The following is an 11,160-nucleotide window of genomic DNA, read 5'->3' on the forward strand; positions in this document are numbered from 1 at the left end:
TGCCGCACCCAACTGCTCCTTCCCATCCTTATCCCTCAATGTGTGCAGAGAGGCCCCTCTACCTGCCTGAGAGGGCAGGTCCCTGGGAAAACTGAGGCTCTTGGATTTGGAGGTGGGGTGTAGAGGGTAACTGGGCTCGTGAGAGAGACTATGAATCAAGTCCAAGAATCTTTATTTCATGAACAAAACTACCTGTGTAAAGAGACGAGGCTGACTGGGCCCCTTTCTAAGTGGCCGCAATCCAAGGCTGGTGAGAGAGGGCGGAGTTGGGCCGGGCAAGAGTGCATCACAGGAGAGGGGACCCCAGGTCCAGCCAGAGGAAGCAGGAGGGGAAATGTCGGTGAGGGTTTAAGTGGGTCCCAAAGCCCCTGCCCTGAACTGTTCCAGCTGGTCACAACCCTGCTGGGCAGGGAGAAGCTGGGCCCTGTAGTGCGTGTTTGAGCGGCCAACATGTGCAAATCAGCAAGAAGGAGGGGTGCGGAGCTGCTGCCCCCACCTCACCGCCCCCCCCCAAAACAGGCAGCAGAAGCAAGGGTGGGGGCAGCGGCAGTATTGCTTTACCCATCATGCATGGTGAGAGTGGGCGAGTGGGCAGGAGGAAGAAGGCTGGATTAGGGGTTTGAGCCAAGCCCCCTGCCCCCTCCCACCCTGGAGGCTCCGCTGACAGGACTCTGAGGCTGTGGAGGCCCAGGAATGGCCAACCCCCATTGGCGGGGTAGGCTGTGCCCAGATGTTCCCAATTAGGGCTGGCTCTTCTTTGAGGCGAAGCCCAGGGCCTAAAGGTGAGGGAAAGACAGAATCAGGGACCTAGTGAACTGACACCATCCCAGGCCACCAGCCCCCGCCCACCTACCCACCTTACCAGGGCTATTCGGCCACCTGGACACCCGTACAGTTCTCTTTACTTTCTGAGGTGATGGCCAAGTATTCCGAGCTGTGGGGGCAAAGGCCAGGTAGACAGTGACCCCCTCATCAGCCTGGCCCACCATCAGGAGACTGAAGAGGGTTGTGGTCCCTGTCCCAGGTGCACTGGGCTCCAGAGTTAGAAAAGGAGGGGACTATGGGCCAGACTCCTGGTGACCCACAAGAAGTCCAGGCTGGGGGCCTGGAGCCCTGAGTCTGAGGTAGGCGGGGACTAGGGGCTCAGACTCCTGGGTCCTGGTGAAGAAAGAGACTGGGACCTGGATGCCTGTATCTTTGGGGGACTGGATGTTGGGCATGAACCTTGGGTGCTAAGAGAAGTGGGGGCCGAGAGTCTGAGGTAGGAGGGGTCTGGGACCTGACCACAACCTTATCCCATCTCTGACAACAAATGCCCCCCTCCAAGGACAACTTGCAGGTGGTGCCCTGGGTTGCTCCCCTGTCCCCTCCCCATTCAGCTCATGCTCCCCTGTGGGAGGCCCTGGGTGTCCTGGCTTGCTTTCTCCCTCCTCACAAGCCCCACTTACGCATTTTCTTGAGCAGCAGCCTCCGTGGCAGCAGCGATCTTCTTGTAACAATAAACCATCTCTGCCACAAGCCATATGGTCAACACCACGATGAGCACATACATCATGATCTCAGACACGATGGACGCCATGTCTCTGTTGGCTGCAGGGGCCAGGCAGGAGTAAGTGGCAGCTGAGGCCAGGCTCAGGAGGCAAGACAGCCTGTGTTCCTTGAGCTTGTTGTGCCAGCTCGGGCAAGTGGCTCGACTTCCCTGGGCCTGGTCTGCAAATGGGAATGTGCCGCTTCCCTAGAGTCATCATTGTTACTAGTCACCATGTGTGGATGGGCTTCAGGACCACCTCACCCTGCCTCCCTGTGTAACTCAGAGGTGCATCTGTGTCAGTCAGGCGGCTGTAGGTGCCCAAGAGCTATAGCTCTGCAAACAGAAGGCTCAGGTTCAAGTCCTGGCTCTGCCACTTGCCAGTTGTATGACCTTGGGCAAGTGACTCAACCTCTCTGGGTCTCAGTTTCACAATATCTCATTTATGAGAGTGCTGTAAGAATTTCAAAAGCTTTAAAAATCCTTAGAATAGTGCTTGACATATAGACATCACTCAATAAATGTTTGTTATCATTGCCCTGGCTGGTATGGCTCAGTGGATTGAGTGTCGGCCTGCGAACCGACTTGGTCAGGGTGTGTGCCTGGGTTGCAGGCCAGGTTCCCAGCTGGGTGTGTACGAGAGGCAACCGATCTATGTTTCTCTTGCACATCATCGATGTTTTTCTTCCTTTTTCTCCCTCCCTTCTCTTCTTTTAAAAAATGTTTGCTATTATTAATATTATTATTACTGTTATTGTTGAGGCAGTACAGCAAAGTAGTTAAGAGCAGGGGATTTAGGGTCAGACAGCCAGGCTTCAAATTCTGCCTCTGCTTCTTAATAGCCACATGACCTTAGACAAGCAACTCTCCCTCTCTGGGCTTTGATTCCCTCTCTGTAAAGTGGGGATGATCATACTCATGCCTTCTCACAGGTTACTGGGGAGAGTAAACATCACTTAACAACCCACATGTGCTTGGATGCACTCACACATAGCAGTGCCTAAGTGTTGGCTACTGGCGGCTGTTTTCCGGAAACCCTCCATCTCTCCACAGCACTGGATCTTGCCACCATCAGCTTTCTTTCATTTAGCATAAATTTAAACTGTAACAAGAGCACACTTAGCCAGGAGACCAGAGTCAAAGGCTACTGTGGCATCCTGAGCTAGATTTCACAGGTGTCCCTTCTGGTTGGCCAGGATCTCATCGTCCCTGCTGTGCCCATGTGGTCTTCCTCCCTGTCAGTGCGTACTTTCTGCTCCTCGCCTGTGCAGATGGCACTGATGCTTTCTGGGCCAGAGTGAGGGAGGGTGCAGGGCTAGATGCTTCTCCTCGTCTCCCAGGAGGACCTGGGGACAGGGTTCCATGCTTCATTCATTCACTCAAAAGTATCTCATGAATGCATCTTATGCGGTGAATTTGTGCTCTCAGCCAAGCCCTGTATTTCATTCTTTATCGGAGCATCTCCATAAACAGCTCTTCAAACAACCCCGAAGACAGAGATAGCCCACGTCAGCCGACCTTAAGAAGCACACTGGGATGATGTATGTTGGATATAGCTCACGTCACTAGAATTCTCAACCCTCCTTCTGGAACTCAGTGCCCAAATGGATTTAAGTCATCTGGTATCTCCTTCTCTGCCAATCTGATTAGGACAGTGACAGGCACAGGTCTGTAGCCCATTTTCCAGACAAGGATATTAAGACCCAGAGACGGGAAGGGGCTGAGTAAGGATGAACAGCCAGGACTGAACTCAGAGCCAGAATTCAACCCCAACTGTAACTGACTATCAGGTCTGAGCTCCCATCTGCTCTGCAAAGTTTCCACAGACAAAGAAAGACTTGTAATAGCTGCTGTACAGCAAGTGCAGTCTCCACCAACCCCCACACATCTCAGGAGGGAGGACCATCAGTCCCCTGTATTACAGATGAGGGACTGAGGCACAGGGGCCACAGAGAGGCCCAGAGGCATCTTTTCTGGGGGGGATCTTTGATCTCTTCAAAAATCCCAAATCTTCCAAGCGCTTCCCCTTCATGCCCACGCAGGCCAGACTTCTCACCAGCCTGAGACACTGCTTCCCCTCGACACATGCTTCACTCACACAGGGGACATCTGACGAAAGAGTGAAGAAGACAGACAGAGTCACTGTGGTCAAGCTGCTAAGTACGAAAATCAGGTAGGCTGAGGCAGAGGAAAAGGACGCCACTCTTGCTTTAACTAGCCTGGGAACTTCAACTCGTGAACTCCCCGAGTCTGACTGGAGACGGACTGCACGTACCCTACAGGCAATGCTCTGATTGCCCCTTAAGGACTTAGAAAAGAATGTTCAGGTGTCCAGACCTACTGACATCCATTATCCAGACCCTTGGACACCTGGAAGATTATCATCTCAGATTAATCCAGAGGCTTAGAATGCAGGGCTGATTTTTTTACAAAAATGCACTTTTTATTGTAAGAACTCTTAGCTTTTCTTTCTTCTTCACAACATTCTGGGTATTGTATAGTTGTGTTTCCGGTTTGAAAATCCTAAGACTTTTCAATGTATCTTGATCATTTACTCCTAGCCAAAGCCTCCTGATTCACTCCCACTTGGCCGACACATCCAGAACAGAGGTGGCCCTCATGTCCTCCTCCGCCAGCCCCACTGCTGCTGGAGGGCCGCAGGGGCTCCCCACCATCTCTGCACCTCAGCCAGGCCGGGCTAGCTCTCTCCACCAATACCCACTGCCCCTCCTTCAGAAGTGATTCAGTTTACTCCTTGGCAGTTATCAATCACCAGGAGGCAATAAGGGCTGATAGGCAATGTTGAGACTGCAGTAAGAGAGTGAACTATAATAAAAAAGAATACGGCATGGCCGGCAATGCTAGTAATACAATGATATCATGGGTCATGAAAGAAATACTATTGTGTGATGAGTAACACTAAAAATACTACAGTGTGGTGGGTGATGAATATACTGTAGTATAACAAGTAAAATTTTAAAATATTACAATAGGGTTGATATTTTAAAATACTATATATATATAGCATGGTATGTAATGATAAAAATATGATAGTATGGTAGATAATGTTAAAAACACTCTAGTATGATGAATTACGACAAAAATACTGCTGTATGCTTGGTGATGCTAAGGCAGCACAGTGCAGGACATCATGTAGCATAGTGGGCAATGTTAAAAGGCAACACTATAACATGGTAGGCAGTGCTGCAACCGCACGCTCTGGAAACAACGTCAAAAGCTCCACATTATGGTAAATGTTGTTAAGAACATAGGCTCTGGGAGGTAGTACAATATAGTAGATAACACTAAATAAAGAGAGAGACTGTACTGAGTCACAAGCGTGCCTGAGCCCCACCACAGGATCCACCACGAAGATGACAGTGGTAGCCTGAGCCAGGCCACAGCCACAAGATGGAAAGAACCTGGGGGCCTGATGGATGCATGGAGCCTCCCCACCCGCATGACCCCTCACCCCAGCACTGATTTGAGAGACAGAATTGACACAGACTTTAAGCTGCAGTGTTTGGGGGCATCTTTGTCACAGCCACTCCACTCTCCCCCAACTCACGTGGGCGGGGTTCCGTCTTCTATGTGTGTGGGTGGCTGCCCACCCAGCATCTGTGTCCTACACCAAAGAGTCTCTCAGACACATATCCTGCATCGAATTTTGCTAGATCACTTTCATAATAAACGTAAAAATGTTACATAATTATCAAAATAAACCCACAAGCTCTGGCTGCCAGCAGAAGACAGTGAATCATACAAAGAACAGAAATGGCAGTCACACAGGCTTGGTTGGCTTCCAATTCAGGTCCCAGTTCTGTGACCTTGGCCATGTAATCTTACCTCCCTGAGCCTGGGCTTCCCCATCTATAGAGTTCCCAGAGGGACTCTATAGCAGGCACTGAGGCCTGTCTCGGAGAAAGGAAGGACAATGCGCACTGTCCCTGATGCTGTGTATGTGCTGCGGGCCCCAAAGGGTGTCCCTGCCATAGTTCTTTGGTGGTCCAGCGTCTGGGATATCTCCCTAACTCTCTGAGCTGATAATGGATCATAGGGCCCTGGGAACTTCTAATTTACATCCATTGGAAGATGGTTCAGAGAAGGGATCCAAGGCAGCTGAAGCCAAAATAATGAAACGGTTCAAAACCACCTTAGATCCCACTGCTCACTGTGGCTCTAGACCTGGGGCACTGGCGTCTCTCAACAGCTGTTCAGAAATGAACCCTGGGCCCACCCAGATCCGCTGAGTCAGGATCCGCACACTGCCGAGACTCCTAGAGGGTTGTGTGCACAGTAGAACTGGAGAATCACTACTCTAGGTGGCACGCTCATACCTCTTCTCCCACTGTCACGCTCTTGATAAACAGAGCTGCCACCGCTGCCCTCACGTACCAAGGCCTTGCCGCCAGGCATGCCAGCAGCTGATACCAGCATATCACTCAATCCTCACAACCTCCCCGGAACACAGAAATGGCTCAGACAACACCCTGAAAGGCAGATACCATTGCCATCTTATTTCCTATGGGACAACTTTGGCTCAGAGATAGAATGGCACCTGCCAGAGGTCACACGGCACAGGTAGCAGAGGTTTCACACCCAGAACTTCCATGGGAGACCCTTGCTGTGACATCTCTGTGAGTTGAAGGGAAATGGAGGCCAGAGCTGGAGTTGGGGAAAGAGGTGCTGCTCCCCCTGCTGTTGTGGCGGTTGGCTGGCCCAGGAGCGGAGCCAGCTATTCCTGACCTGCCATCTGTCCCTCCATCTGGCTGCCGATGGGCAGCAGGAATGGGAGACGGGCAGGGTCTGACTCACCTTTGTCCACCACATCCACGTGGATCTTTTTGATGACGGTGGTTTTGTACTCGTAGTTTTCGAAGAAGAGCAGGCGGTAGACGTGGCACTCGTAGTCGCCCGAGTGGTTGTAGGTGACATTCGTGATGAAGATGGACAGGTCCTGCAGGTCCTTGGTGCCCCGGCTGCCGTTCCACACCACACGGCCCTCAAAGCGCTCATCTTCCTCCAGCTGCAGCACCTCGTTCTCATAGCGCAGGATCTGGGGGCAGCGGTGGGGGGTCACTGATGAGCCCATGTGCCCCGCCTAGCTCTCTATTCTGTCCCTTGCCCTGACACACAGAGAGACAGACAGACACACACGTGGGCTCAGGCAGGGAGAGCACAGAGGGGCTAGGGTCATGCCTGGGCCAGCCCCGGACCCTGATTGTGCCCCTAGTCCTGAGACGCACACACTCACACACATCTCTCACCTGTCCCCCAACCCCCGTTCAGCCTCCCTGGCCCAGATTCTCTATGATTCTGCCTGGGCCACCAGACATACACCTCACACACGGACAGAGGCAGCCTGATCCAGCTGCTATAGACCCTGATTTTCCAGTTGCCCTAAAAGTGTGTGGTACCTCCTCAGATATAATTCAAAATACACATAGTGTAAATGAGGTCCAAATAGTTCTGCTTCTCCTCTATGACGACCACCCAAAACATTTTTGCTAGTACAAAATAATTCCAATGACATTGTGCTAACCATGGGCCAGGTCAATCAACCCAATCCATCCTCACACAGACCTATAAGGTCCTAGAGACCAGGACCACTCTCCCTTTAGAAAGGAGACAACTGAGGCTCAGACAGGTTCAGTGACTTGCCCAAAGTCACCAGCTGGTTAGTGGTGGAGACGGAACTTGAACCCAGGTCATCCGTAACAGCACATTACTGAAAGCAAACAACTACCCCCCAATCCTGCCCTCACTCCAACACCGACACCCACCCTCCCACCCCAAGGCCATGTGCCCACACACCTTGACAAACTCCTCAGTGCCCTTCTGGCGGAAGGTCCACTCCGTGAAGGTCTCAGCGGTGGTCTCGCTGCGGCGCTTGCAGGAGATGCACAGAATTTTGAAAGTCTCTCCGTACACGGCCTCTGTCTCGGAGTCCACCTCCACGCAGCCCGCCCAGGCGGAGGACACTGCAGAGACACCGCGGGCACCCATCACCCTCGGCCAAGCTAGACCTGCTGGTCATTGGCCCTCTGGCCCCTCGGAAACCATTTGTTTCCCCTCAATAACGAATGGACAGAACTGGGCACTGAGACTGGCCTTATCACTTGCTGAGTGCCCTTGGCAAGCCACCCATCTGCTCTGAGCCTCAATTTTCCTCTGTGGACGGTGAGGAAAGCAATTATTTCTGCTTGTGGAAGCTGCTGAGCAGATTCCATAAGTTCGGTAAGGTCCCAGCAGTGGGCTGGCACACAGAAGGCCCCCAATCAGTAGGGCTGTTACTGTGCTCGGTAACTCCAAGTCTGTGCTGCCCAACTACCCCTTCCTTCTTCAGAAGGCCACTTGGCTGGGACACTGCAGCATCTAGGTGGTGTGTATAGAATTCCAACTGCGTTAGAAGGTAAAGGCGGCAGTCATTCCTACCATTATTGCTCTGCAAAACCAGCCAGCCCCAGGGAAGGTTGGGAGAAGGCAAGTTCTCAAAGAGGGAGGTGGGCGCTGGAACCAGGGTAGACCCACACTCCATCCCTATTCCCCAGTACCACAAGTTCCTGTCATCCACCTCCTCCCCAACTTTTCTTGACTCTGTCCTCAGGCTCCCACCTCCTATTAGCTTCTTCAAATTCACCAAGCTGTTTTCTGCCTCAGAGCCTTTGCACCTCCACTGGATTCTAGTGCCTTTGGGTCCCTCCTCCACATTCTCACTTGCCATCTCCTTCCTGACCCCCAAAGGTCACTAGTTAATGCTGTGTCTTTCTAGCTCCAGCTCTGGGTCTTTTTCTCAGTCCCTGAGTCTTTTCCTCTACTAATCAAGGGGGTTTCTTGTCCTTCTCCTCTGCTGTCTCTTTCAATCTCTCCAAGTAACTCTGTCTCAAACTCCCCCTCTTTATCTCTCCTGGGTTCTCTCTGAAGGTCCCACCAGTCTGTGTTCTCTTTCCAGTCTCAGACACACTCTCAGCTCGCTCTCTCTCTCTCTCTCTCTCTCCACCTTTCCCTGTCCCCCTTTAAACCCCATTCCTTCCCCTGTCTACCAGTGTCTCCATCCCTTTCTGTCTCTTAATTTTCTCTCTCCACAGTTCAGATGAACTCTTCTTAATCTCTCTGGCAAACTCTGCATCTCTCCCGTCTCTTTCTGCCCCTTTACTTCCATCTCCCAGTCCCCGCGGAGCACTCCGGAGTACTCCGGGTCCTTCTGTGTCTCTCGCTCCTTCCATCTCCTGCCACCATCTCTCTGTCTCTCCATCTCCTCTCAGTCTCCGGGAGCCGCCACCCCTCCCACTCCCCGCCCCCCCCACCCCCCCGCCGCGGCCGTGGGTGTCACATTGCAGCCTGCGGGGCTCCCGGAGCAGCTGACTCCGCGTTTCCTCGCCCCCGGACCGAAGCCACGAAGCTATGCCGGCAGGACTCCCGCGGGCTCTGGACCACCCGCACCTTCAACCCTACCCCAAGCTCCGCACCCGGCGCGCACAACTTCTGAAGGCACTCAGGCCGGGGGAAGAGCTGGAGCGGCCCTCGCCCCACTCCAGGGTCCCGAGCGCGAACCTGATACCCCGTTGCGCCCCGCTGAGCCCCTCGCCTCGCGCCCCCACGCACTTACCCAGCGCCGTGCCGACCACGAAGGCCAGCAGTGTCCCCATGACTGCGTCGCGCGCGCTGCACCTCTCTCCCAGGCCGCCGGTATTAATAGCCAGGCGAGAGGCGGCGGGACCCGGCGGCGGTTCTAATGTCCCCGGGAGCGCGCGGGCGCAGCAGCTGCAGCTCTGGGACTAGTGAGGGGGGAAGAGGGGGGGCGCGGCCCCCCCGCTCCGGTTACCGCCAGGGGCCCAGCCCCGGGGACCGGCGTCCGGGCATCCCCGCCGCGCGGGCGGCAGCCGCTGCTCGGGCTACTGCGCTGGCGCGCACGGCCGGGCTCATCCACCAGATGCCCCGACCCAGACCCCCTTCGACTCGGGCGCTGGGGCTCGGGCTGTGCTCTCCTGCGCACTGCAGCGACGGCGGACCGGGAGGGAGAAGGGAGAGGGAGGGGGCGGGATGAATCACCCCGGGGGGGGGGGGAGGGGGGAGGGCGCGGCCGCCCAGCCTTTGCCGCAGCGGCCCGGGAGGCGCCGCTGCACCGCTTCTCCGAGTGGTGCAGGGACCACGGCTTCCTGGCACCGGCGCATTGCCTGGGTGTCCGGCCCCTCAAGACGCTAGGGACCTCCAGGATTAGAGTCTGGGAAAGGTCACCCTCAGAGTCACAAGGGGGCAGAGAGGGCTGTTTGGGGACAGAGCTTGAGACTTCACATTATAGAGGTCATCCTCCTGGGATCTAAGGGGTCTTGAAGGGACCTACAAGTAACCTCTCTCTGAGATCCCTGGCATCAGGCCTGAAGGTCACTGTGTGGGAACCCAAGTGGGCAGGGGTGGGGGGGATGGAGGTCAGGCTAGGGCTACCTATAATACTTCAGACCCCTCCAAAGCAGGATCCAAAGGAGAAGCTGCCCTGGGGGGTTGGGTGGTATCTTTCAGGAGGATGCCCCCTTCTTTGTCTTTGACATCATCTTCTATTTCTTTCTCCCCACCACTCCTGAGCTGCTTGCCCAGGTCCCTGCTTTCCCAACAGAGCAAGCTCACTTCTGCCTCTGGGCCTTTGCCCTTGCTTTTCCCTCTGTCTGGGCCACTCTTCTCCCAAGTAACCAAAAGGTTCACTCCAGGTGTTCCTGCAGCTTCTAGCTTCAATGTCACCTATGTCAGGTCTTCTGTCCATTCCAGGGAAACTGCCTCCCGGGTCCCTTACTTTACCTCCTTTACTTTTTTCCCCACAGCAATTGTCACCAGACATTGTACTCTTCCTTTATGTAGTTTCCCTGTTCTCTGTCTGTCCCTCTAACCCAGGAATATAAACTCCCCCAGGGTGAGGACTTTATCCGGTGCACCAGTGTCTCCATCACCTTGAACTGTGCCTGGCACACTGCAGGTGCTTGATAAGTGTTTGTCAAATGAATGAATGAATGAATGAATGATAAATAAATAAATAAATGCCAATGCTAGAGCTCTTGTGATGTGCTGAGTGCATTTCTACCTCCCTAAACGTGTGTGGCAAGTTCTATTATTATCCCCATTTCACAGAGAGGAAACTGAGGCTGAGTCACTCCCTCCACTAGGGTCATGGCCCTGGCCTCAGGTGGGTCTGGAATCCTGCCCAATGATGGCAGGTGGCCTGTCTTCTGAGTAGGTTCTGCCAAGTGGAGAGGATGAGGGTGGGGCTTTGGGCTGTCAGGCCCTGGTGGGAGTAAGGGTCTGGCTGGGGGTCATTGTCCAGTTCCTGGCCACCAGTTCTGGGTGGGATGAAGTTCTGGAAACCCCCTGGCCCAGCTCTGCTGGGCACTAGGAACCAGGATGTGGGACAGGACATGGGCAGGGTCAGGAAGCTGGGGACACCGGACACCTTTGTGGTCTGGGCCTCTGTGCCAGCACTTACTTCCTGGATTATGAAATTCCCCTACAGAAAATAACCTTCTTGCTGCTCTGAGCCCTCCCTCTGGCTGGGTGGCAGGCAGAGGCACAATGAGGACAGGCCTTAAACCCTGAACAGGGGACCTGCCGACAGACCCACAAGCTGATGTTCCCTGAGCACCTGC

The 11,160-nt window shown here is 54.1% G+C and overlaps 1 protein-coding gene across 2 annotated transcripts; it reads right to left on the minus strand.

Annotated features, from left to right (window-relative positions):
* Positions 1 to 155: 155 nt before the first annotated feature.
* SCN1B (sodium voltage-gated channel beta subunit 1) lies at positions 156 to 9,534 on the minus strand. 2 transcript variants are annotated; one of them, XM_024577646.3, is made up of 6 exons: positions 9,138 to 9,534; positions 7,343 to 7,509; positions 6,344 to 6,584; positions 1,449 to 1,590; positions 863 to 934; positions 156 to 776 (listed from the first exon to the last, which is right to left on the minus strand). In XM_024577646.3, the coding sequence occupies exons 1-5, from the start codon at positions 9,175 to 9,177 to the stop codon at positions 868 to 870; spliced, it is 657 nt and encodes a 218-aa protein (XP_024433414.1). In that variant the 5' UTR covers positions 9,178 to 9,534; the 3' UTR covers positions 156 to 776; positions 863 to 867. The 2 variants fall into 2 exon arrangements, with proteins under 2 accessions (XP_024433414.1, XP_045041541.1); XM_045185606.2 differs by having other exon boundaries at positions 858 to 934.
* Between the last annotated feature and the right edge of the window lie 1,626 nt (positions 9,535 to 11,160).

The sequence above is a fragment of the Desmodus rotundus genome, chromosome 12, assembly GCF_022682495.2.
Source record: "Desmodus rotundus isolate HL8 chromosome 12, HLdesRot8A.1, whole genome shotgun sequence".
NCBI classification, from domain to species: Eukaryota; Metazoa; Chordata; class Mammalia; order Chiroptera; family Phyllostomidae; genus Desmodus; species Desmodus rotundus.

What these genes read in the sequence shown, in the direction of transcription:
- SCN1B (XM_024577646.3), bottom strand. Translation starts at nt 9,177, where the DNA reads ATGGGGACACTGCTGGCCTTCGTGGTCGGCACGGCGCTGG. An exon ending in CGTGGATGTGGTGGACAAAG is followed by an intron (nt 1,591 to 6,343) that starts GTGAGTCAGACC and finishes TGGCCCCTGCAG; the next exon opens with CCAACAGAGACATGGCGTCC. An exon ending in GCTGCTGCTCAAGAAAATGC is followed by an intron (nt 935 to 1,448) that starts GTAAGTGGGGCT and finishes TTGCCCCCACAG; the next exon opens with CTCGGAATACTTGGCCATCA.